Source organism: Coregonus clupeaformis, chromosome 31, assembly GCF_020615455.1.
Source record: "Coregonus clupeaformis isolate EN_2021a chromosome 31, ASM2061545v1, whole genome shotgun sequence".
NCBI lineage: Eukaryota > Metazoa > Chordata > Actinopteri > Salmoniformes > Salmonidae > Coregonus > Coregonus clupeaformis.
The window spans coordinates 37,157,505-37,184,900 of record NC_059222.1 but is presented as its reverse complement, the minus strand read 5'-3'; the positions used below and the strand labels follow the sequence as shown (position 1 = coordinate 37,184,900).

The following is a 27,396-nucleotide window of genomic DNA, read 5'->3' as shown; positions in this document are numbered from 1 at the left end:
TCTAGCACCGGGGGCCCTAAGCGACCACTTATGTTGCTTTATGTCCAGGGCTGGCCTTGATACTATACTATCACATGACAAGCAACAGACAACAGTTACCACATGCTCCTCACACCCTGTTCACAGGTAAGATCATAGCCGTGGAAAGTAGGGGTGCTGACAACCAACCCTTGAGACAACCAACCCCTAAGACAACCAACCCTTGAGACAACCAACCCTTGAGACAACCAACCACTGAGACAACCAACCCTTGAGACAACCAACCCTAGTCTCCCATACCAATCGACTTCTGTGACAATGTGTATCCTCTTATCTCCAAGGGAACAGATTCCTTTTTCTCAGTTATGACCTTGCATTAATTATTCAGGGTATGAATACGATTTGTCCAACTCTCGTATTCTGGGATGATCTCTTTGCTTGTTCATGGTGTCTGGCTAATCCACTTTTAATGTGGGTATAAAATGTCTTGCTATGCGTAATTAACAAAATGTGTCTCTAAAAGGACCTAGAAGCTTTTACTGTACATAACATGATAGGAAGGTTATGGTCTGTCAGTCATGATATATTGGTCACTAATTGCTATCAGCCTACTCTGTTTTCAAGTATTTATAAGGACAGCTGGTGAGAGTCGACATTTCAAAGGCTGCTGATTGCACTCTTGTTAATTTTTTTTCCTGGAGTAAATTTAATTCAAATGGATTTATAACGGCATTTTGTTTTGGGGAGTATTTCTTGTGGAATTTATGAAAGCTTGGGAGTGCTTTGGGCAAGCAGTTGAGCCCTCTGCCAAGATATTAACTGAGGCTGGTATTCAATCAATTGCAGAAAGTGTATTTTCAGAAAGCACTTTCAAAATTATGTTTAATTTCCACAGCTGCTGTACCAATCAAACACAATTCTGAAAGCACTACAGCTGTAGGATCTTCTTTTGAGCCAGTGTGCTAAGGCAGGACAATAGTCCTGCAGCAATTTGAAATGTTCATTATTATGTGAATTATAATTAATGGATATTTTTGTAGTCGTTGATTCATATTAAAATAATTCCCATCAAGTCCGTCAGATTAAACTTAAAATACACTACCATTTTTACATTACCTGCATTTCAGGAAGGTTATTCTACAACAGGGTGATCAAATTAAGATCCTATAGCTGTATCACTTATTAAAACTGTTAGATTTTCATAGCTGCTGTGCCAATCAAACACAATTCTGAAAGCAATAACTGGAAACCCACTATCAGCCATTGATTTAATACCGGTAGCCTTAGTAGTTGTGTTTTTGTTGCTGTAATTAAACACTCGTAATTCAATGTCTTGGAGCAGTAGAGAAGGGAAAACAATGGAACGATCTGAAGTTCAGTGTTTGTGGGTTTCCATTAGTTACCACAGCCACAAAGTCAAAATTGGCTATATAGTAAAAATTCATGAAAACCAAAAATTTGCTTTTCGGTCTTAATTGAATGTTAGGGTTAGGAATAAGGTTAGCAGTGTAGTTAAGCTTATGGTTAGGGTTAGGTTTAAAATCCCATTTTAAGAAAATAAATTGGAGGGGTGTATGACTTTGTGGCTGTGGTAACTAGTGACAACCTTTGTGCCAAGTTGAAGTCTTTTCTCTCAAGTTAGCTCTGGTCTCATGATAAAACCAGCGTCACTTCGCAATGGAGAAGATACGAGAGCATGAAATAAACAAGGCTATTTCTGTCAGGCGACATTAAATGGAGGACAAAACCTGAGCTGCCTGCCTGCATTTATAGTGACTGTCAGTTCAGCTGTTGGCTCAACAAGAGAACACTCCAGTGATCCCAAAGACATACTTCATGCAGTCAACTGCAAGTTTGCAAAAACGTATTTTGTCAGCACTTATATGTAGCATAGTAAAATACAAAGTTGTGTCGATTCAGAGAAATTGCTCATTGCAACAAGGCTGCAATTAAAGGGACATTTAACCCTTTTTCAATTTCATATATTCATCATCTCCAGCACCACTCCAACATCAACATATGTGAAAATTCGAGTTTCTATGTTTTGTAGTAAAAAATATAGAAGGTAAGTGTTACATCAACCAATTAGTAGGCAATTAGTAGGCAACACCTACTCATAATTGGTTCAAATCACATGATGCACACCGATGATGTCATTTGAAACACTTATCTTCCTCTATCTTTTTTACTACAAAACATAGAAACACGCCATTTTCACATATCTTGATGTTGGGGGTGGTGCTGGAGATTTTGAATATGAAGTAGAAAATGTTGATATCCCTTTAATGAAGTGTCACTATATGGCACTCCTAATCTCTGGTGGACAGATCTACTGGTACAGTAGAATCTGTCGGGAAGGAATGGGACGCATGGGCCAACGAGCAGCAGTAGTTATTTGGACAAATCACGATTTCGCAGGTGTTAACATCTTTCGAATTTCAGAAGGTTCAGAAGGCAAATTCGGCCCGTAACTTGCAAAGAGAGAGGTTCCGCAACTCATTCCGGTTCTAGCATCTCTTCATCTCTTCTCGTAACACGTATGGACCCAGAACTTAATCAAGCAGCTGACCAATTACGCAAGCCTTTAGTTCTGGTTTAACCAACATTATGACACTCCCAATAAGCGAGTTAGTGGCATGGCGTCACTGTGCTAGCCAAAGAAATGACTGTTGATTGCAATGCCATTTATTTTTACCAGCATGATCCATCTCTCTAAACTGGTAGTAAGGGATTCTAACCATTTACTTTATGTTAATTTCCTCAGGACATTTAAATCCTATGTACAAAGTATGACCCAGTACAAGCACGATACTTCAATATTGAACACTCATAGTATTGGTTCAGTTGTAATAAATACTGTAGGCTACACATACTTGCAGGTTGACGTTAATTGTCATGAATCTTGCCCTGGAGGCAGAATTGAGCGATTTCCACTAGATGGCCAGATGCAAAGTCAAAATTGGCTATATTGTAAAAATTCATGAAACAAGATTCATGACGAAAAACTCTAACCTGTCACATACTTCCTCATCATTGTGTAAACTGTTGTGGAGTTAAGGTGTAAGTGAACAGATTCACTGGATTATTAATAGGGAGACCCACAGAATGTATATTAATTTATTTTGTTTGACGTTGTTAGATAATACAAAACATGTTTTCTTTCTAAATGGAGGAGGGAAAAAATGCACTTGTCTGCATATGTTCTCTGTCTCTTGCTCAGTCAGCCAACAATCATTAACTGTGAGCTCTTAAAATGTGAACAGGGCAGGACTCATTTCTCCCTCCTACGTGTACATATTCATGTAGTCTGAATGGAGCTTCTGTTCTGACACATTCCATTTTGAGTACTACATCCCAAAACTAATTTGGAAAAACACTGCATTATTCTCTTGAGCAGCTTTGGGCTTATTTCATGCAGCTCTGACCAGAATAACTAAAGCAAGCAGAAGGATAAACCACATCTCAGGACTTTTTTACTCTCTTGCAACATCCTTTTAAATGGTAGAAATCCATACTTTATAGGTATAAATAATCACAATATGTGTATCGCTAGTGTGTGACAGTGCTTCAGTAATGTAGGTTAACTACAAACTCAGATCATTTGATTTGAATCGTTTTTTTTAATGTGAAGATCATGGACATAAGATGATAAGAAGAACTTGTTGTGTAACCATCAAACAATTTGTTCCTTTCTTATTTACAGGTCTCAGAAGAAGAAGTGTCATCCAAGCTTCTTTTTTATACATTTGTGCCGGAGCTGAAGACATTGCCAATTAAAATCACGCTCACAGAGGCTGCGAAAACAGGACTACTTACAGGCAAACCAAATAAGGTACTTGGCACCAATTTCCATCAGCCACTTTTGTGTGGTCTCAATTCTTACACTGTAAAAAAAAAAAGATGTTGATTCAACGTAAAATAGTAAGGGAACCAGCTGCAATAGGATTGTGAATTTGCAGCTGGTTGCCTTACAATTGTACGTTGAATCAATGTTTGCGTCCATTTCCACAGTGGTCTCAAACTTTGACTGTAGCTTTTGTTGGTTTTCAATGCACCTGATTAGGCAATCATCATGTTTATACAACCTCAGTTGTCAATTAGGCACTGTTGATATGGGAATCCGTTTTTCATTGAGCGAATCTTTCACACAACGCCCATGGGATTTTCAATGCTCTTCAATTCAAGCACTCAGTTGGTGAATCAATTTAGTTCAGGCAACCATGAAGCAAGTCTGTTTGTTCTGTAGTGTAGAAAAAGACTGCACTATGACATGGACAGAATTGCATCAGGCTTGTAGTACATGAAGTGTGGTTGTGAACAATATCCAGAGGAACTGGCTCAATAGGTAACCATAGATACACATGTGAAGAGTTCAAACACTCCAGGCCTTTTTTCTTTACCATGGTAACATACAGAACACAGGAGAAAGCACATCAGCAAGTTATTTATTTAGAGGCAACCTTAGGATGCCCTTAGAGATGAATATGAAGGTCTGAGTTATGCACATGGATCTCTAAGAGTCTGTTGTTCAGAAAACCAGCAGATGTCAGGAGGGTTTTTCATAGGTGAATATAAACTGCAGGTGCACTCTGTGAGCAAACATGAAGTAGTATACAGTATATAAAGCTGAGTGACATAAATGTGAGTTGATCCTTATCACGATCTGAATGTTCTTTACTACGTTCTCCCCAATATTCTCTCCCTCCCTAGCACGATTAGGACCAATAATAGAATGTGTTGTGCTTACTAGCAATAACCATTTCCAGTACTTAATATTGTTGGTACTTAATGCTGTTCAGAATTAAACTTGCCATTGAAAACTGCTTTGACATAGTTCTATTCAAATGCAGCTTTACTAAGCAATATCCTGTCGTTTTGCATAACTGTAGTGCCATTACAGACAACTGAATTTAAAATGTACGATTTTAGAGATATCATATATTAATTTGACAGTATTACTCATGTTCCCTCTCTTGCCATTCAGATGTTCAATTATGAACTATAGGTTATATGCTAGCATGGAATGAATGAGATATGTTATACAAGCCATTTTCACATACACAATGTACTATTCAGCCAAGACGTATGAATGCTACAAAGAATAATCAGGATAAGCAGACTGAAACTAAAGGGGAGATGAGGGTACATTCTTGAAAGAGATATTGTAGCAAATGTATGAAAAAGTCAAACCCATACAGACATTTCAAATGTCGTTAGAGTGGTCTTGCACCGTATTTCATCAATGGAATTGTAATGAATGGAATGGAATTTGAATTTATGGAATGGAATTTGAATTTATGGAATGGAATTTGAATTTATCGCAGCTTCAAACCTTATAGAATGAACTGGCATTGTGGATAAAATATTCTTAATATCATGGATTGGTCTCATTCTAGTCAATCATACTGTATGCTTATTGGTTTGGATTATGCAACAACAACTGTTGTTAAAACAGCTTCTCATACAGTAGAAGTCCAGCTTTACCTTTTTGAACATCCATTTTCCGTACAATTGAAAGAAAGACAGAATACATTATGTTTTCTCCACATAATAATCACATTTTAAATGCAGCATACATCTAGTTAACATCTAGTGAATCTAGTTAACCTCTGAAATAAAACACACTGAAAAAACACAATGAATGTTTCATTTCATTTAGACAGTGAAGAAAGATTTATAAATACATTGATTTATTATGAAATAACCCTGAGGGTAATTGTGATTATATGGAGGGCATACTGTGTAGTCAGTCAGTCAGTCATCCAGGCCGGGTATCCCTTCTCCCCTAGAGAAATGACTTACTATAATTATAAACAACAAAAAGTATCAGTTAAGCTCTTACTCAACCAGTGGGGCATGTGGTAGTGCATGTGTACAGTTCATGTGGGACATGTGTTCTGGTAAAAGGAAACCCAGGAGAGAGACACAATTACACATCCCGCTCTCGCTTAGGAGCTGGAAGTTATACACAGGGACTTGCCGAGGTTCACTTCAGGATTGCTCAGGTTACAGTAACTCATCTAAGTGGCTCATCAACGTTTCCTGATCCTCTGTCAGAATTTAGGAGTTCCCAAGCAGAAGGTGACTGAAGACACCATGTCGGACGGAGGGCTTTTCAAGGCGGAGGTGATCTATATCAGGGACTGTGAAAAACGTGGAGCAGGGGACATGGTCCAACAGGAGACAAATACTTGGGTAAGTGCATATGCTTATGTTCTACTCTTGCTACTTCAATGTGATAATCACATTTACAGCAGAACCAACAACAACGCTGATCAAAAAGTACATCTTAAAGCTTGTGATTCATTTTCTATATGTTGCACCTTCTTAGCTTGGGGCCTATAAATAATTTAGTAACTTTAATAGAAGTTGGGCAAGAATATTTTACAATAGCAATGCTTTGTCAAGGATAACAGCTTGACTCCCTTCCATATGTGACCATTTTAATGACATAGCTTCTGAGATTACATCTATACATGGTAATAAAAATGACACACAAATGGCAGATCAGAATTTTTTGTTCCAACCCTACTTGCCATAATCCATACTGTTCCAATTGTTGTGACCTTTGCTTGTACCTTTTTCAACGAGAGAACATGCCTTCTGAGATTCCATTTTTAAATAGTATTTTGCGTTACTAACAAAATGGACATATGAAGCTTTGGTTCCAATCCTGATTTGAAGTTGGGTCTCAGATATGCAATGTATTAGTGATTATGTAAAAATCCAGTTTTGTTTACCCTTTTCTAAATTGTATTTGCCTGAGACTGCTTTAATTACTTTGCAAATGAACGGCAAAATGTTTATCTATCATGGTTCAATAATTCAGAATTTGAAATAAAAAATTAAATCTACCTCATTGACAGTCATCTTCAGTTATCATTAGTCGACAATGTGTTAATTCATATTCATAGAACCTTTTCACCTCTATCCCATGTTTTTTTTCTTCTCAGTTGATATCTCCTCCTGATCACACAACCCCACCCCAGACCCCTCCCCCTATCAATGCCCAGGCAGAAAATACAGCCTACCATTTTGTATCCGGGCCCGCTACTATGGAAACAGCTGTTAACAAACACCAGGGCATTTATCAGCAGCAGTGTCACAACACCCCTGTGGGTGCTGAGGTCAGCTCGGGTCTCTTTTTAAATAGAGCGTCTGACTCCGATGAGAGACTAAGCCCCGCTAACTCCACAGACCTGTTTCCTGCTTCTTCAAAGAGTCAGAGTCAGGAGTCCATCCTCTCTGAGAGCTGGGACAAAGACAGGAGCTGGTCTGCACTGCAAATGTCCCCAGAGACTTCCCGCGCAGTGTCGCCGTGCTCCTCAGTGAGATCTGGCATGTTCACCCCCTCTGTGGTGCGAGTCAAGAGACACTCCCTAGAACCTGGCTCCAGTTTAGTCCACATGCCGCCAACCTGCTTCTCACCACCTTGTTGTGAAAGTCCCTCCTTGTCCCCCTGTCCCCTGTCCCCCCGCTCCCGCCACAGGCCCCCTCCCACGCGGCTCTCCCTGCTAACGGCTATCCTCCGGAAGGGCCGCCTGCCAGTCCTGTCTCCTACTCTGACTCTACAGAGACCCTACTCCCCCTGCTGGCCCATTCACCATGGGACTTCCTGTAATGCCTGCTCTGCAGCCTCCAGTGTGGCCTCTATTCCCCTGGAGGTGTTCTCATCCAGAGCCCAGTCCTCAGCCTCCATACACAGCCCAGCTCAGAGCTACCGTCACAGGGACGGATGCGTGTTAGAGTCCCTTAGGTCTGTCAATGCACCCCCGTCCATAGAGTCTAAGGAGCTCTCCACCTCATGGAGAATGGTTGGCCCTCATAGCCCACCATTAAGACATTCGGATGAACTGAAATCAAACAATGGAATTATCTCTGAGAGGGTCACCTCCCCCTCTTATCGAAGCCTTGGGGTTTCACCAGTCCCACCGTTGTCTCAACCGTTCCCTCAGAACCTCCCCAAACCAGTGGACTACACCAAAGTTCCAAGTCCACCTCTGTACTCATCACACTCAAGACTCAGACATCTGTCTCCTGAGCCACTCAACAACTCAGTAAACTCAAGACTTAACTCATTGTCGCCTGAGCCGAAACCAGTTAAGAACAAGGGGGCTTCTGAGCCCCACAATTCAAATCAACCTCTCTATTTGTCACACTCAAGACTTAAATGTCTGTCTCCTAACCCAGCTCACAACCAGGGGACCTCTGCATGTCAACCTCTTTACTCATCCTTCTCAAAGCTCAGGTCACTGTCTCCCGGACCAGTAAACACCTCATCAAACTCAACACTCGACTCACTGTCTGCCGAACCTAAACCAGTTAGCAAGAACCTTGTACAAGCTCTGAATTCTCACCTACGGTCAAAGCTCAGCTTTCTGTCTTCTGCACCTGCTAATAACCAGGAGACCTTTAAGGCCCTCGTTACGTCTACACCTGAAGTTTCCTCCATGGGGACCTCTAACAATCGGGGGACCTCCATGGGGACCCTTAACACCTGGGGGACCATAAGGCCCCCCGTTTGGAGTCCACTGCCCTACTCATGTCTTTCCAGGCTGTCTCCTAAACCTAGCTCTCTCTCCTGCTGTGCCCCAGAGGGCCATCTTTCTGCCCCATCCCACTCACCCAGTGGCACAGTTTCCTCTGCACAGAGGCACACAGATGCAATATCACCAACCCCATTACAGAACGGCCTGAAAACACCTCCCCACTCGAGGCTGCAACTCAGTGTCTCCCCAGCCACCAGAGCTTTCCACCTCACTCCCACCCTCTACACACCCCCAGGATGTCCATCACCTAAGCCCCCCACTCCCCCCACTACACCCGACCGCTTCACCCTTTCCCCCTCTCCGGCGCCCCCGACCCGTGACCTCACCCCGTCTCCCTCTCTCTCCCTGCGCTCCACGCCCTCTCCATGCCTATGGAGGGAGATGTCAGACTCCCTTGAGACAAAAAGAAAGGTAGCTACTCTGCATGCTGGCACGCAGTCCAATCACATGCCACCTGCATGATTAAAGTAAACAAGGACAAAGGAAACTATTCATGTCCTGTGACAGACATCTAGTACTGTAAGGATGATTGAGTATCTGGCAAGATGCCGCTCGGCTAAACATGATCTTGCTAACTTACAACCTCTAACAGCAACTATATTGTCCTTGGTTCCCAACTGCCATATTTGCTTGTCAGAGTTAGACAGTTAGTCAAAGGTTTTTTCATGAAAATGTTGAAGTGTTCACATGCATTATGTCTAAACAGGACTGTATTGTTACATTGAGAAATGTAATCATTTTGAAAATGTCTAGCATAGGCCAGCCTGGGAATAGCACTATAAATAAGATTTCGTTGTCTATTTTTCACATCCCTCCTCCCATCCCTCTCAACTCTAGCCACACAAGATCAAGTTAAGCTACAAAGCCCTCGCTGCAATTCCCACAAACACCCTTCTGTTGGACCAGCAGGTGAGCACCGTCTGCAGATGTTTCTGTTGAAAACCCAATATCTCTATCTCATTGCTAATTGACAATCAGCCAGAAACATGAACAATTAAACAGCTGCCAAATTATGGTTGATCCAGACACACCTGACCTGGATCAATCAGCAGTAGAAACAATAACAAAGTGTTTTCCCTGCCCTTGTTTTGGTAAAAAGCTGACAGATAGGGCTGGAGAAATGTAACCACTCAAAATTAGACAGAGTTATGGATGCAAGGACTGAACATCCATGATATCAACATTACAGTTTTAATCATGTTTTGAGGCTATGTATCATTTGTTGACATTTACTTTGTTTACAAACAATGGAGTACAATATGCTTATATTTTGGGTTCTGATGGGGTATGACAGTTTAACTAAGCTCATGAGGCATTTATAAGTTATATTCTTCAAGAATCAATGGGTACACATCATTAATTTCCAAAAATGTATGCAGTAACTGCTGATTGCCCCTTTAAGTTCAACAGTGTATTCCGATTTTGGGGCATCAAGTTGAGGAAGGAAAAATTGAAGCATTTTGAGTGACTGAAATTAGTCTGTTTTAATCAGTAAAATTGAGGAATAACATAAAATAATAAAATGCTTCTTGGAAAGAGTCACTACATTTAGACAACAGAATTGGAACGAGTTTCTTTTGTTAATACAGAAAATGGTTTACCTTTGATTTTGCTTGTGACAGGGTTGATATACTTCGTACTGAGGATAGAAGTGGAAGACAGGAATCTTTACAAAATGCCTGACATCCTCAATCGCTTTACACATGTTGATTCAACAGAAAATACATTAAAACATGCTCCATTGAATAACAAAAAACGTTTGTTAAACCTTGAAGGTTGTCCTCCTCATTCTGTGTAGATCACTTGACAAAGGAATAGAACATGTACTATGAAGAAAGAATTTCATACAGTATGTGCAGATCAGGAAAATTCTCACACAACAGGGTGATAAAATGTAGATCCTACACCTGTATGTACTGTACTGTCCTGCATGTTGTGTCCATTGATGTTTTCATCTCAATCTATGTTGCTTTCGCAGGCAATTGATGATCAAGTGGACAAAGAAGGAGATTCACAGGACCCAGTGGACATACGTAAGCAAGAAGACACACATGCAGAGGTACAGTACAGTGGAGTACAGTGCAGAACAGTGTGGTCTCTGATTCCTAAGACACTGTGTACTTATTATTATTGTAATTATTTTGTAAATGTATTCTATGAACCTTGAAAAATACCTGAAAAATATAGATGCTTGATTGCCACAACTTTTCTTTACACATTTTGCACATGTACTGTAGATGTATTTGACTTTGAGGCAACTGAGCATCTGTACTGTAAAAACAAGTCAAATGTTTTCTCTGAAGTGTTCTGAAACCAATTTAGTCAGTTCTAAAGTAAAGTGCTAATTTCTATTTTAAAACCATATATTGCAGGACTATCTAGACTGATGATAAAGGTCTCATTTAGAATATTAAAGTAACTATAGCCTTGCCTATATACTGCAAGAATGCTGATTTAACTGCTGGTTCTCTCTACAGATGTGTTCCCCTGCACAGTTGCGAAAGCAGTCAAAAGATCTGTATGCTGTCATAGACCAAGTGTTAGAAGACCCCATTCCAATGGTGAATTTTGTATTTCCCTGCACTCACTTGAACCAAAATGGAAGAGATCAAATGAAGTGTTCTCTTTTATGATTACTTTTGCCATCTTTCAGCGCCAAGTATCTCCTGCCCTTGCACACCCCAGGGAATCAAGGGACAAATGTGCACCAAAGGTATGTAAAAAGCAGTTCAGGTGGGCCTTAGCACTTCAGCAAACAAAGGAAAGGGAGGGGTGCTCAATAACAATGACAAAAATCATGAGAAGAGCTTACCAAGAAAAACTTCCAATGTAAGAAGCACTCACAGTAATATGTTGAATAGAATATAACAACTTTTTTTCCCCAGAAGGAACTTCAGTTGTGGCAATATTTAATTAATTTATTTAACCTTTATTTAACTAGGTCCGGGAAGTCAGTTAAGAACAAATTCTTATTTACAATGACGGCCTACTAAAGATAAAGATATATAGTAAACGTACAAACAGCAACATTCACTAGTTATAATTGTAATTGCTTAGCAGATAATAAGAAAATAATAACAATATTTACCTGGCTCAAAGAGAAGGTATATAATATCTATTGTTTACAGGAAACTCATTCAACAATTTTAGAGGAAGTTGTGTGGAAAAAGGACTGGGGGGGAGAAATATACTTCTCCCATGGGCAAAGAAACTCAAAAAGGGTGATGATATTAATTAACAGTAATTTTGATCTGAAAGTGCAAATTGTCCAAACAGATCCGCAAGGTAGATGTATGATTTTAAATATGTTATTGGACTATAAACAGATATGGCTCATTAACCTTTACGGACCAAATAATGATGATCCACGCTTCTTTGAAAATACAGTGGGGAGAACAAGTATTTGATACACTGCCAATTTTGCAGGTTTTCCTACTTACAAAGCATGTAGAGGTCTGTAATTTTTATCATAGGTACACTTCAACTGTGAGAGACGGAATCTAAAACAAAAATCCAAAAATCACATTGTATGATTTTTAAGTAATTAATTTGCATTTTATTGCATGACATAAGTATTTGATACATCAGAAAAGCAGAACTTAATATTTGGTACAGAAACCTTTGTTTGCAATTACAGAGATCATACATTTCCTGTAGGTCTTGACCAGGTTTGCACACACTGCAGCAGGGATTTTGGCCCACTCCTCCATACAGACCTTATCCAGATCCTTCAGGTTTCGGGGCGGTCGCTGGGCAATACGGACTTTCAGCTCCCTCCAAAGATGTTCTATTGGGTTCAGGTCTGGAGACTGGCTAGGCCACTCCAGGACATTGAGATGCTTCTTACGGAGCCACTCCTTAGTCGCCCTGGCTGTGTGTTTCGGGTCGTTGTCATGCTGGAAGACCCACCCACGACCCATCTTCAATGCTCTTACTGAGGGAAGGAGGTTGTTGGCCAAGATCTTGCGATACATGGCCCCATCCATCCTCCCCTCAATACGGTGCAGTCGTCCTGTCCCCGTTGCAGAAAAGCATCCCCAAAGAAGGATGTTTCCACCTCCATGCTTCACGTTGGGATGGTGTTCTTGGGGTTGTACTCATCCTTCTTCTTCCTCCAAACATGGCGAGTGGAGTTTAGACCAAAAAGCTCTATTTTTGTCTCATCAGACCACATGACCTTCTCCCATTCCTCCTCTGGATCATCCAGATGGTCATTGGCAAACTTCAGACGGGCCTGGACATGCTCTGGCTTGAGCAGGGGGACCTTGCGTGTGCTGCAGGATTTTAATCCATGACGGCGTAGTGTGTTACTAATGGTTTTCTTTGAGACTGTGGTCCCAGCTCTCTTCAGGTCATTGACCAGGTCCTGCCGTGTAGTTCTGGGCTGATCCCTCACCTTCCTCATGATCATTGATGCCCCACGAGGTGAGATTTTGCATGGAGCCCCAGACCGAGGGTGATTGACCATCATCTTGAACTTCTTCCATTTTCTAATAATTGCGCCAACAGTTGTTGCCTTCTCACCAAGCTGCTTGCCTATTGTCCTGTAGCCCATCCCAGCCTTGTGCAGGTCTACAATTTTATCCCTGATGTCCTTACACAGCTCTCTGGTCTTGGCCATTGTGGAGAGGTTGGAGTCTGTTTGATTGAGTGTGTGGACAGGTGTCTTTTATACAGGTAACGAGTTCAAACAGGTGCAGTTAATACAGGTAATGAGTGGAGAAAAGGAGGGCTTCTTAAAGAAAAACTAACAGGTCTGTGAGAGCCGGATTTCTTACTGGTTGGTAGGTGATCAAATACTTATGTCATGCAATAAAATGCTAATTAATTACTTAAAAATCATATAATGTGATTTTCTGGATTTTTGTTTTAGATTCCGTCTCTCACAGTTGAAGTGTATCTATGATAAAAATTACAGACCTCTACATGCTTTGTAAGTAGGAAAACCTGCAAAATCGGCAGTGTATCAAATACTTGTTCTCCCCACTGTATATATAATAAATTATCAACCCTGCAAGCAATACAAGACTCTATTATTATGGTGGGAGATTATAATACTGTTTTAAATACCTCAATGGACCGTAAAGCAAATCACACTACAAACTATCACCCCCATGCTCTTAAGGAAATCATGAATGTCATGGATATATTGGAACTAGTGGATATATTGAGGCTTAAATATCCTGACCTAGTGATGTATACATGGCAGAGGCTCAATCAAGCTAGTCGTCTTGACTTCTTCCTTATGTCATTCTCGTTGGCAACAAAAGTTTAAAAAGTGTTGATAGGGGACAGAATGATCATCAGATAATTGGCATATACATTACTCTTACTGAATTTCCATGTGGGCGAGGATATTGGACATTTAATCAAAGCCTATTGGATGCTAACTTGTTTTTAACTAGGACAGAGGAATTTATAACTGAATTTTTCCGTCATAACATAGGTACAGCAAATCCCCTTATTGTATGGGACACTTTTAAATGTGCCTTTAGAGGCCATGCAATTCAGTACTCATCTCGAAAACAAAAGCAATTTATGTCAAAAGAATCCATACTAACAAAGGAAATAGAAGGTCTAACAGAACAGAAAGACAGCAATAAAAACTGTACCATAGAGGCTCAGAATAACAAAAAGGAATGGAGGAACTTATTCAAGAAAGATCAAGTGTAAGATAATATAAAAAATAAACCAAACTGGATGGAATATGGGGAAAAATGCACCAAATTATTTTTTTATCTTCAACATAGAAATGCTACCAAAAATAATTTCCTGAAAACTGGTTACATTTACATTTTACATTTTAGTCATTTAGCAGACGCTCTTATCCAGAGCGATTTACAGTTAGTGAGTGCATACATTTTTCATACTGGCCCCCCGTGGGAATCAAACCCACAACCCTGGTGTTGCAAACGCCATGCTCTACTAACTGAGCTACACGGGTCACAAATGACAGAGTCACCCATGATTCACCAATTGATATTTTGAAAGAGGAAGCAAAGTACTTTAAGCATATGTTTTAGTTTCAGTCTCCTCCATCTCCTCTAACCGAAGCTAATTGTACAGATTTTTTTTCTATTGATAATGTAAAATTAACAGCCGTACAGAAAGATTCATGTGAAGGCGAAATTACAGAGGAGGAACTTCTTCATGTAATTAAAGCCTTTAAGTCCAGGAAAACTCCAGGGCTGGATGGCATACCAGTTGAGGTATACCAAACCTTTTTTGATATACTCAGAGGACCGTTATTAGCATGTTTTAACCACTCCTATGTAAATGGTAGATTATCAGACACTCAACAAGAAGGTCTGATTTCATTATTACTGAAACAGGATACAAGTGGTAAATATAAAGATCCAGTCCATTAAAAAAGATTGGAGGCCCCTTTCATAGTGTTGTGATGCAAAGATTCTAGCAAAATGTATAGCGCATAGAATTTAAAAGGTATTGTCGGACGTTATTCATTCTAATCAGACAGGTTTTTTACATGGACGATAGATTGGTGATAATATATGGCAAGTATTGGAAACAATAGAACACTATGAAAAATATGGGAAACCAGGCCTGGTATTCATAGCTGACTTTAAAAGGCTTTTGATAAAGTACGACTGGAGTTTATATATAAATGCCTAGAACATTTCAATTTTGGAGAATCTCTTATAAAATGGGTTAAAATCATGTATAGTAACCCTAGGTGTAAAATAGTAAATAATGGCCACTTCTCCGAAAGTTTTAAACTGTCAAGCGGAGTAAAACAAGGTTGTCCACTATCGACATATATATTTATTATGGCCATCGAAATGTTAGCTATTAAAATCAGATCCAATAATAATATCAAGGGATTAGAAATCCAGGGCTTAAAAACAAAGGTGTCGTTGTACGCTGATGATTCATGTTTTCTTTTAAATCCACAACTTGGATCCCTCCACAGCCTCATAGAGGATCTAGATAATTTTTCTAACCTCTCTGGATTAAAACCAAATTATGATAAGTCTACTATATTACGTATTGGATCACAAAAAAATACAACTTTTACATTACTGTGTAGTTTACCAATAAAATGGTCTGATGGTGATGAGGATATACTCGGTATACATATCCCGAAAGAAAGAAATGATCTCACTCCAATAAACTTTAATAGAACGTTTGCAAAAATAGATAAGATCTTGCTACCACGGAAAGGTAAATACCTGTCTATTTGTGGAAAAATCACCCTGATTAACTCTTTAGTCCCAGTGTACCTATTTGCTTATGGTCTTGGCTACACCTAGCGAACAGTTTTTGAAATTATACGAGAAAAAAATATTCCATTTTATTTGGAATGGAAAGCCAGACAAAATTAAACGGGCCTATTTATATAATGATTATGAATTCAGAGGGCAGAAATTATTAAATATTAAAGCATTATACAGTTGGGGAAAAAAGTATTTAGTCAGTCACCAATTGTGCAAGTTCTCCCACTTAAAAAGATGAGAGAGGCCTGTAATTTTCATCATAGGTACACGTCAACTATGACAGACAAAATTAGAAGAAAAAAATCCAGAAAATCACATTGTAGGATTTTTTATGAATTTATTTGCAAATTATGGTGGAAAATAAGTATTTGGTCACCTACAAACAAGCAAGATTTCTGGCTCTCACAGACCTGTAACTTCTTCTTTAAGAGACTCCTCTGTCCTCCACTCGTTACCTGTATTAATGGCACCTGTTTGAACTTGTTATCAGTATAAAAGACACCTGTCCACAACCTCAAACAGTCACACTCCAAACTCCACTATGGCCAAGACCAAAGAGCTGTCAAAGGACACCAGAAACAAAATTGTAGACCTGCACCAGGCTGGGAAGACTGAATCTGCAATAGGTAAGCAGCTTGGTTTGAATAAATCAACTGTGGGAGCAATTATTAGGAAATGGAAGACATACAAGACCACTGATAATCTCCCTCGATCTGGGGCTCCACGCAATATCTCACCCCGTGGGGTCAAAATGATCACAAGAATGGTGAGCAAAAATCCCAGAACCACACGGGGGGACCTAGTGAATGACCTGCAGAGAGCTGGGACCAAAGTAACAAAGCCTACCATCAGTAACACACTACGCCGCCAGGGACACAAATCCTGCAGTGCCAGACGTGTCCCCCTGCTTAAGCCAGTACATGTCCAGGCCCGTCTGAAGTTTGCTAGAGTGCATTTGGATGATCCAGAAGAGGATTGGGAGAATGTCATATGGTCAGATGAAACCAAAATATAACTTTTTGGTAAAAACTCAACTCGTCGTGTTTGGAGGACAAAGAATGCTGAGTTGCATCCAAAGAACACCATACCTACTGTGAAGCATGGGGGTGGAAACATCATGCTTTGGGGCTGTTTTTCTGCAAAGGGACCAGGACGACTGATCCGTGTAAAGGAAAGAATGAATGGGGCCATGTATTGTGAGATTTTGAGTGAAAACCTTCTTCCATCAGCAAGGGCATTGAAGATGAAACGTGGCTGGGTCTTTCAGCATGACAATGATCCCAAACACACCGCCCGGGCAACGAAGGAGTGGCTTCGTAAGAAGCATTTCAAGGTCCTGGAGTGGCCTAGCCAGTCTCCAGATCTCAACCCCATAGAAAGTATTTGGAGGGAGTTGAAAGTCTGTGTTGCCCAGTGACAGCCCCAAAACATCACTGCTCTAGAGGAGATCTGCATGGAGGAATGGGCCAAAATACCAGCAACAGTGTGTGAAAACCTTGTGAAGACTTACAGAAAACGTTTGACCTGTGTCATTGCCAACAAAGGGTATATAACAAAGTATTGAGAAACTTTTGTTATTGACCAAATACTTATTTTCCACCATAATTTGCAAATAAATTCATTAAAAATCCTACAATGTGATATTCTGGAATTTTTATTTCTCATTTTGTCTGTCATAGTTGACGTGTACCTATGATGAAAATTACAGGCCTCTCTCATCTTTTTAAGTGGGAGAACTTGCACAATTGGTGGCTGACTAAATACTTTTTTTCTCCACTGTATCTCTCACTAAAGGCTTCAGTCATACAAAAGTTATACTTAAATCCAAACTCTTTCTCTAGCAAATTAGCAAGAATGTCTCACCCTATGTTCAAGAATGGCCATTTTCCCTTTATTCAGATTACAACATCTTACTTTCAGTTATTTGAAAAGGAAATAATCTCCCAAATTTTGTCTATTTAAATTAGCATACACAGTTCTTGCAACCAATATAATGTTATTTATATGGGGGATACAACCTTCCCAGCTCTGCAGATTTTGCTGCGAAGAGACAGAATAATTAGATCATTTGTTTTGGTACTGTCCATATGTAGCTTGTTTTTGGTCACAGGTCCAGGAATGGCTGAAGAATTGCAATATTTACCTGGAGCTAACTCTGCAGATATCACTACTGGGTGATCTGAAAAGTCATAGTCAATTGATCAATAATATAATAATACTTTTAGCAAAAACAAATATTTTCAATTTACAATCTGTAGAAACAATGATAATAGAAAGGTTCAGAACTTTTGTGAAACATCACAGCACAGTTTAAATCCAATATGGATGGTGTTCTGAGATAGATGGGAGGGGTTGAATGGAGCTGAAGGTTGGGACTAATAACAACTAACAACAACAAGATAACTCATGTAAAACATACTGTGTCTGTAAAACGTATATAGGTTATAGGTGAAGAACTTTTGTGAAAGAGCACAGTTTGAAAGATATGGCAAATAAAATCAAACCGGATGGACATCAGAAATAGATGGGAGAGGTTGAGGGTAGAGGAAGGACAGGATTAAAAACAAACAAAATAGAACTATTGTAAAATAGACTGTGTCCATCAAAATATGTTTTATATTTGAGATTGTTTAAATAGCCACCCTTTGCCTTGATGACAGCTTTGCACACTCTTGGCATTCTCTCAACCAGCTTCACATGGAATGCTTTTCCAACAGTCTTGAAGGAGTTCCCACATATGCTGAGCACTTGTTGGCTGCTTATCCTTCACTATGCCGTCCGACTCATCCCAAACCATCTCAATTGGGTTGAGGTCGGAGGATTGTGGAGGCCAGGTCATCTGATGCAGCACTCCATCACTCTTCTTCTTGGTCAAATAGCCCTTACACAGCCTGGAGGTGTGTTGGGTCATTGTCCTGTTGAAAAACAAATGATAGTCCCACTAAGCCCAAACCAGATGGGATGGCATATCGCTGCAGAATGCAGTGGTAGCCACGCTGGTTAAGTGTGCCTTGAATTCTAAATAAATCACAGACAGTGTCACCAGCAAAGCACCCCCACACCATAACACCTCCTCCTCCTCCATGCTTTACGGTGGGTACTACACATGCAGAGATCATCCATTCACCCACACCGCGTCTCACAAAGACATTGTGGTTGGAACCAAAAATCTCAAATTTGGACTCCAGACCAAAGGACACATTTCCAATGGTCTAATGTCCATTGCTCATGTTTCTTGGCCCAAGCAGGTCTCTTCTTATTATTTGTGTCCTTTAGTATTGGTTTCTTTGCAGCAGTTCGACCATGAAGGCCTGATTCAAACAGTCCCCTCTGAACAGATGATGTTGAGATGTGTCTGTGACTTGAACTCTGTGAAGCATTTATTTGGGCTGCAATTTCTGAGGCTGGTAACTCTAATGAACTTATCCTCTACAGCAGAGGTAACTCTGGGTCTTCCATTCCTGTGGCTGTCCTCATGAGAGCCAGTTTCATCATAACGCTTGATGGTTTTTGCGACCGCACTTGAAGAAACTTTCAAAGTTCTTGAAATGTTCCATATTGACTGACCTTCATGTCTTAAAGTAATGATGGACTGTAATTTCTCTTTGCTTATTTGAGCATATGGATTTGGTCTTTTACCAAATAGCGTTATCTTCTGTATACCCCCCTACCTTGTCACAACACAACTGATTGGCTCAAATGCATTAATTCCACAAATTAACTTTTAAGAAGGCACACCTGTTAATTGAAATGCATTCCAGGTGACTACCTCATGAAGCTGGTTGAGAGAATGCCATGAGTGTGCAATGTTGTCATCAAGGCAAAGGGTGGCTATTTGAAGAATCTCAAATATAAAATATATTTTGATTTGTTTAAGACTTTTTTGGTTACTACATGATTCCATATGTGTTATTTCATAGTTCTTATGTCTTCACTATTATTCTACATTGTAAAAAATAGTAAAAATAAAGAAAAACCCTTGAATGAGTAGGTGTGTCCAAACCTTTGACTAGTAGTGTATATATTTGCCAAAAATATATAGGGGATTGGAAGTGATGCAGACAATTACATTGATGGAAGCTACAATCTATCTGCAATATTTAAGCTGATCTCCCCCCAAAAAAAATAACAAATTAAAAAACAAATACAAAAAAAACAGCAACATTCACACGACAGATACAAATGCTTACAAGGTATAGTAGACACGAGATAAACGTACGTCACACAAATACATTTTCATTTAAACGCTGTACTGATGCTGGTTCAAAACTGTTAGTGGCTCTCTTGGTTTTAAGAGAGTATATGCCCTGATGGCACTACTGTTTATTTACTGTTCAGTGGATGTGTTATCAAAAATATTTATTTACCCCTCTTATGTGAGCAGTCTGTTTAAAGGTCTGGTATGTTGCTCATCTCTTATCTCAGGCTTTGTTCAGTTTCTCAGAAGTTATTGGAAAGCAATAATGTGATCCACTCTTATCACTTTGGCAATCTAATGCACAACGGAAAACATTGTATCACCATGCATGTCTGTAAATCTCTGTGAAAGCTCAAATAATCTCATTACATTGCATACAGGTACAGTAGCATAATATCCCTTTCTACATCCATTATTCCAACTGTCTTTGTAGGTTGGAGTGTGTCTGTGTGTGTGTGTGTGTGTGTGTGTGTGTGTGTGTGTGTGTGTGTGTGTGTGTGTGTGTGTGTGTGTGTGTGTGTGTGTGTGTGTGTGTGTGTGTGTGTGGGTCAGATACTGATCATGTGAAATGAGATGGTCCTCTAACTGGCCGATAATTATGCTGGTAATATCCCCTTCAATATGGCTACACAATGTGTCACACAAGGTGGATTGAAAAGACAAAGATAGTCCAAATATTAAAAGGTGACATGCAGGGTCATGACAGTCTACTTACACAATTACCACCACAATTACCACACATAAACAGCACCGTAATTAGATAAACTGACTTTACCAGGAATAGTCTTCTCATAAAGTTCTCATTATTTATGTTTCTCTGCTTGCGTGTAGCGGTACACATCATTGCCAAGGTCATTGGGACGTGAAACTAAATATGTGAGTATACATATGTTTGTTTTGTCCCCTTAGCGAGATAAACGATACATTCCAAAATAAATGAAAATGCTTGTTATTGTGCATCTGGAAATCCAAACGTACTCCCTAAAGGAAAAACACCTTTTTAGACGCTTCAAAAAGATTAATCTGATGGCCACATTGGAAAACACAATAACTTTGATGACTAATTACTGTGTCTGTAATTAAATGACTACACAATGTACTATTTGATCAATCCATGAGGTGTTCTTTGTTGTGATTTTTTCATTTCTCATACAGTATGTGTTTGTAAGAAAATAAATGAATAGAATATCCCGAAAAAGATTGTCCTCATGAGTTTTAGAGTTACCCTGTATATGAAAGCAGTTTGGAACAATAGGGAACATCAACATTTTGTTGCATATAGTGTATGTTTGAGAAGGGGATTTGCTCAAGTTTTCTGAGTGGAGACTTGTGGAGGCTTTTATGATACCATTACGGGGTATAGTTGGTTATAGTTAATAGACTATATCTGGAAATATTTGGATTAATACAACAATTTACTGAAGTATCTCAGCATGCAAACAACATGACAGCTTTGTCTGGGGAACGGGACTGCATGATAAGACAAAACAAAACCAGTCATGAATGTTTCATAAAGTTGCATTTATATGCACTGAACTTTACGAATCTTACATCGAGAGATCCATCGTTCTTTTCAAGATTTTGTCTTCAGTAGTTTACAGAAGTCTGAGAGTCCATTGTCATCGAAGCCAAAGAAAGACTCTTTCTAACCAAAGGAAGACAAGTTCTTTGTGCAGCAAGTTGACACTTTGATGATTACATACTGTATGTAGGATCTTAATTTGATCACCCTGTTGCAGGAGAATTTCAGGAAATGTAAAGCTTGTAGTGTATTTGAGGTTTAAAAAGGCTTCTGAAGTTTGTAATTTCCACTTTGAAATTGTAGACTTAATTTTCCCTTACGAAAAATGTGTCAACCGATACGAAAATGTCCATGAACTATAATCAACATTATAATTCACCTGTTCTTACAGGATTCTTTTCCTGCTGTAGCAAACTGGCTCAAATTAAGATGCTACATCTGTAGGAAAAATCCAAAGTACATCAACATTATATACAGTATGTGCTGATATTTTATTTTTTACAGGCAACCTTCAACCTACAACCGTCTGTTGAGAGAAAACTGGCAGATACCTATAAGGTATTTATTCTATTGCAAATCTGTCAAATCTGTTTAAACTATGTTATGCTAATGATTGACCATCACATATGCTTTACTATTTCTTTATTAAGTGTATATTTACCGTGATCTTATGTTTTCGTTATCTACAAAAGCAAATTAATCGAGACAGATTTTCAAACCATTCCAAATATTACAGACCAAGCCTGGGGTAATTCGACCTGCCAATATTATCCCAAGATTGCCAGAGGAAAATTATGATGAAGTGTTTCATCCAAACCCCTTCAAGCAATATCTGGAAGAGTTGACTGTCAATGACCAGAACAAGGTAGGCATAGTTTAACCCACGATACCTTGGTATTAGGTTACCTCAAAACATGTGTTGTAAACAACTACGTTTATCTTGTGGGATTGCCTGGTTAATTCAGAGTATGCATATTAACCAGCACTTAGACATCACTGTTTCCAAATAGCATACTTGACGTACAAAAATGGGAAAGTGGAAAAGTGGGTTTAGTGTATAACTTCTGCTTAACAGTCTCTGTTTACGTGTAAAGGTTCCTTTAGAAGGTTTCTTTTTCTTCTTCTTCTTTTTCTTGATTTTCAGATATGAGAACAGAGACATTGAAACAGTACAACATACCCAGTCCTTTAAAACCCCACCCACCCCATATGTCCCACCCCACTCCATCTGTCCCACCAACCCCACTCTATCTGTCCCACCCACCCCACCCCATCTGTCCCACCCCACTCCATCTGTCCCACCCACCCCACTCCATCTGTCCCACCCACCCCACCCCATCTGTCCCAGCCCACCCATCTGTCCCTCCCACCCCACCCGTCCCTCCCACCCCACCCCTCCCACCCACCCCACCTCATCTGTCCCACCCACCCCACCCCATCTGTCTCACCCCACCATATCTGTCCCACCCCACTCCATCTGTCCCACCCCACCCGTCCCTCCCATCCCACCCGTCCCTCCCACCCCACCTCACCCCACCCGTCCCTCCCACCCACCCACCCGTCCATCCCACCCACCCCACCCCCCCGTCCCTCCCACCCACCCCATCCCATCCGTCTGTCAGTTTTCCAAAAACATGAAGGTAGATTGGCTACATTTGCCATGACTGAAAGGCACTGCAGTCGCTTCAATCTTGACCTTGTGACCTGAAATGATTTCCCCTTTGCTCTAAAACCTGATTTTTGTGAAAGATGGGAGAGATCATTCAAGACAATTTTAGGCATTCAAGTCAGAATCCTTAATACTGAAACCGCCACATCCGTTTGGGATATTATCACAACAAAAAAGTTACTGAAACAACGAACACTGTTTTTTCCCCCTCGGAAATCATTGTACATCATTGATAGAACAGCAGAATATGCACTGCCGTTTTTTTTTACCATGCTGCTCACCTCCGTTTGGACGCTCCTCACATCCGTTTAATCAACAAAACTAAAATAACAACAAATGCACCTGGGGCGACCAGTGTTTCACCTTGCACCTGGGGCGACCAGTGTTTCACCTTGCACCTGGGGCGACCAGTGTTTCACCTTGCACCTGGGGCGACCAGTGTTTCACCTTGCACCTGGGGCGACCAGTGTTTCACCTTGCACCTGGGGCGACCAGTGTTTCACCCTTGCACCTGGGGCGACCAGTGTTTCACCTTGCACCTGGGGCGACCAGTGTTTCACCTTGCACCTGGGGCGACCAGTGTTTCACCTTGCACCTGGGGCGACCAGTGTTTCACCTTGCACCTGGGGCGACCAGTGTTTCACCTTGCACCTCGGGCGACCAGTGTTTCACCTTGCACCTGGGGCGACCAGTGTTTCACCTTTTCACGTAGCTCAGCTTTAATGTGACTCAAAAGAAAAGTGAGTTCTGGGGTGATTCTCCAATACAATGTCAAATTACGTAAGCTCCTACTGACAAAAGTATTAAGCTCCTATTAAGTACATATTTATTTCCAAAACACTATATATCCATTTTCAAAAATGTTGGTAAATGAACTTTTATTGTTTAAAGAAATTATGAACGAGATTGGTGTGTTTTTTCACTATCTAATTAAAATCTATCATTTGATGATTTAATTTCAGAGACAAATAATCATATTTTTTTGCCAAACGCTATATATCCACCTTACTCTCAAATAAATAAATAGTACTGCTAGGTTTTACAAAGTCAAATGTAACAAAATAACTACATTTGTACAAATGATACATTTGTGACATCAACATTTAAAAAATGGTCACCATAAAAAATAAAAAAACATTAATATGAGAGCTGTATGTAAAACATTTACATTTGCCATTTTAGTCATTTAGCAGATGGTCTTAGTTTCAAGTTTTCAAGTTTTAATGTCATGTGCACAAGTACAGCGAAATGCCTTTCTTGCAAGCTCTAAACCCAACAATGCAGTAATCTAAAAATAACACAAGGTAGAACAAAAACAAGAAATAAGAATAGGAAATACAAAGAACATGAGAAAGTAAGAAGCTAAATACAGGGTCAGTTCTAATATTATATGAACAATGTGCAGGAATACTGGAGTGATAGAGGTAGATGTGTATAGGGGTAAGGTGAGGTGCAACATATACTGTATGATAAACAGAGTAGCAGCCACGTATATGATGATTGTATGTGGGTGTGTGTGTTTTATTTTATTTTTATTTCACCTTTATTTAACCAAGTAAGCCAGTTGAGAACAAGTTCTCATTTACAACTGCGACCTGGCCAAGATAAAGCAAAGCGGTGCGATTAAAAACAACAACAACACAGAGTTACATATGGAATAAACAAAACATACAGTCAAAAACACAATAGAAAATCTACATACAGTGTGTGCAAATGTAGCAAGTTATGGAGGTAAGGCAATAAATAGGCCATAGTGCAAAATAATTACAATTTAGTATTAACACTGGAGTGATAGATGTGCAGAAGATGATGTGCAAATAGAGATACTGGGGTGCAAATTAGCAAAATAAATAACAATATGGGGATGAGGTAGTTGGGTGGGCTAATTAAAGAATGGGCTGTGTACAGGTGCAGTGATCGGTAAGCTGCTCTGACAACTGATGCTTAAAGTTAGTGAGGGAGATAAGCATCTCCAGCTTCAGAGATTTTTGCAGTTCGTTCCAGTCATTGGCAGCAGAGAACTGGAAGGAATGGCGGCCAAAGGAGGTGTTGGCTTTGGGGATGACCAGTGAGATATACCTGCTGGAGCGCATACTACGGGTGGGTGTTGCTATGGTGACCATTGAGCTAAGATAAGGCAGGGATTTTCCTAGCAGAGATTTATAGATGGCCTGGAGCCAGTGGGATTGGCGACGAATATGTAGTGAGGGCCAGCCAACGAGAGCGTACAGGTCACAATGGTGGGTAGTATATGGGGCTTTGGTGACAAAACAGATGGCACTGTGATAGACTACATCCATGGGAAAGTTGCAGCGGAGGGTGCAGAGCTGGTGGCCGGGGTAGTGGAAGCCAGGTGGAAAGCATGGCCAGCCGTAGCAAAATGCTTATTGAAATTCTCGATTATCGTAGATTTATCGGTGGTGACAGTGTTTCCTTGCCTCAGTGCAGTGGGCAGCTGGGAGGAGGTGCTCTTATTCTCCATGGACTTTACAGTGTTAGTGCTACAGAATGCAAATTTCTGTTTGAAAAAGCTAGCCTTTGCTTTCCTAACTGATTGTGTATATTTGTTCCTGACTTCCCTGAAAAGTTGCATATCGCGGGGGCGGTTCGATGCTAATGCAGTACGCCACAGGATGTTTTTGTGCTGGTCAAGGGCAGTCAAGTCTGGGGTGAACCAGGGGCTATATCTGTTTTTAATTCTGATTTTTTTGAATGGGGCATGCTTATATAAGATGGAGAGGAAAGCACTTTTAAAGAACAACCAGGCATCCTCTACTGACGGAATGAGGTCAATATCCATCCAGGATACCCGGGCCAGGTCAATTAGAAAGGCCTGCTCGCTGAAGCGTTTTAGGGAGCGTTTGACAGTGATGAGGGGTGGTCGTTTGACCGTGGACCCATTACGGACGCAGGCAATGAGGCAGTGATCGCTGAGATCCTGGTTGAAGACAGCGGATGTGTATTTAGAGGGTAAATTAGTCAGGATGATATCAATGAGGGTGCCCATGTTTACGGATTTAGGGTTGTACCTGGTAGGTTCCTTGATAATTTGTGTGAGATTGAGGGCATTTGGTTTAGATTGTAGGACGGCCGGGGTGTTAAGCATATCCCAGTTTAGGTCACCAAGCAGTACGAACTCTGAAGATAGATGGGGGGCAATCAATTCACATATGGTGTCCAGGGAACAGCTGGGGGCTGAGGGGGGGGCTGTAGCAAGTGGCAAAAGTGAGAGACTTATTTCTGGAAAGGTGGATTTTTAGAAGTAGAAGCTCAAACTGTTTGGGCACAGACATGGATAGTATGATAGAGTTCTGCAGGCTATCTCTACAGTAGATTGCAACTCCGCCCCTTTTGGCAGTTCTATCTAGACTGAAAATGTTGTAGTTGGGGATGGACATTTCAGAGTTTTTGGTGGCCTTCCTAAGCCAGGATTCAGACACTGCTAGAACATCAGGGTTGGCGGAGTGTGCTAATGCAGTGAATAACTCAAACTTAGGGAGGAGGCTTCTGATGTTAACATGCAAGAAACCAAGGCTTTTACGGTTACAGAAGTCAACAAATGATAACGCCTGGGGAGTAGGAGTGATACTGGGGGCTACAGGGCCTGGGTTAACCTCTACATCACCAGAGGAACAGAGGAGGAGTAGAATAAGGATACGGCTAAAGGCTTTAAGAACTGGTCTTCTAGTGCGTTGGGTACAGAGAATAAAAGGGGTAGATTTCCGGGCGTTGTAGAATAGATTCAGGGCATTATGTACAGACAAGGATATGGAAGGATATGAGTACAGTGGAGATAAACCTAAGCGTTGGGTAACGATGAAAGAGATAGCATCACTGGAGGAACCGTTTGAGCCGGTCTCCGCGTGTGTGGGGGGTGGGACAAAGGAGCTATCTGAGGCAGGTTGAGTGGGACTGGGGGCTCTACAGTGAAATTGTATAATAAGAACTAACCAAAACAGTAATAGGCAAGGCATATTGACATGGGAGAGAGGTATAAAGCAATCACAGGTGTTATTCGAGAGAGCTAAGACAACAACTGGTAATGGCGACAAAAGTTTGGGCTGAGGCTAAACAGATAAACAGGACAGATAAACAGGATGGCGTACCGTGTAAAGGAACAGTCCAGCAGGCATCAGCTGTGTAGCTGAGTGATCATAAGGTCCAGTGAACAGCAATAGGTGAGTCCGGGAGCAGTTCGATGGCTGCAGTTCGGTGGCTGCTACGGCACAGGCGAGCAGGAGGCA

General features: G+C 40.5%; 1 protein-coding gene across 8 annotated transcripts in view; it reads left to right on the top strand.

Moving 5' to 3' along the window:
• The window catches only part of LOC121547110 (muscular LMNA-interacting protein), a 47,918-nt gene that overhangs the window by 11,449 nt on the left and 9,073 nt on the right, over window positions 1–27,396 (top strand). For 2 of the 8 annotated variants that reach the window (XM_045209885.1, XM_045209883.1), the window contains exons 2-11: window positions 3,683–3,811; window positions 6,037–6,174; window positions 6,933–8,939; window positions 9,366–9,437; window positions 10,507–10,587; window positions 11,006–11,089; window positions 11,182–11,241; window positions 20,793–20,837; window positions 21,988–22,041; window positions 22,220–22,348. In XM_045209885.1, coding sequence (XP_045065820.1) covers window positions 3,683–3,811; window positions 6,037–6,174; window positions 6,933–8,939; window positions 9,366–9,437; window positions 10,507–10,587; window positions 11,006–11,089; window positions 11,182–11,241; window positions 20,793–20,837; window positions 21,988–22,041; window positions 22,220–22,348 — 2,799 coding nt within the window. Of the gene's footprint in view, window positions 1–3,371; window positions 3,502–3,682; window positions 3,812–6,036; window positions 6,175–6,932; window positions 8,940–9,365; window positions 9,438–10,506; window positions 10,588–11,005; window positions 11,090–11,181; window positions 11,242–20,792; window positions 20,838–21,987; window positions 22,042–22,219; window positions 22,349–22,627; window positions 22,719–27,396 lie in introns of those variants that run through there. The other 6 variants (XM_045209887.1, XM_045209886.1, XM_045209889.1 and 3 more) reach the window with 6 other exon arrangements.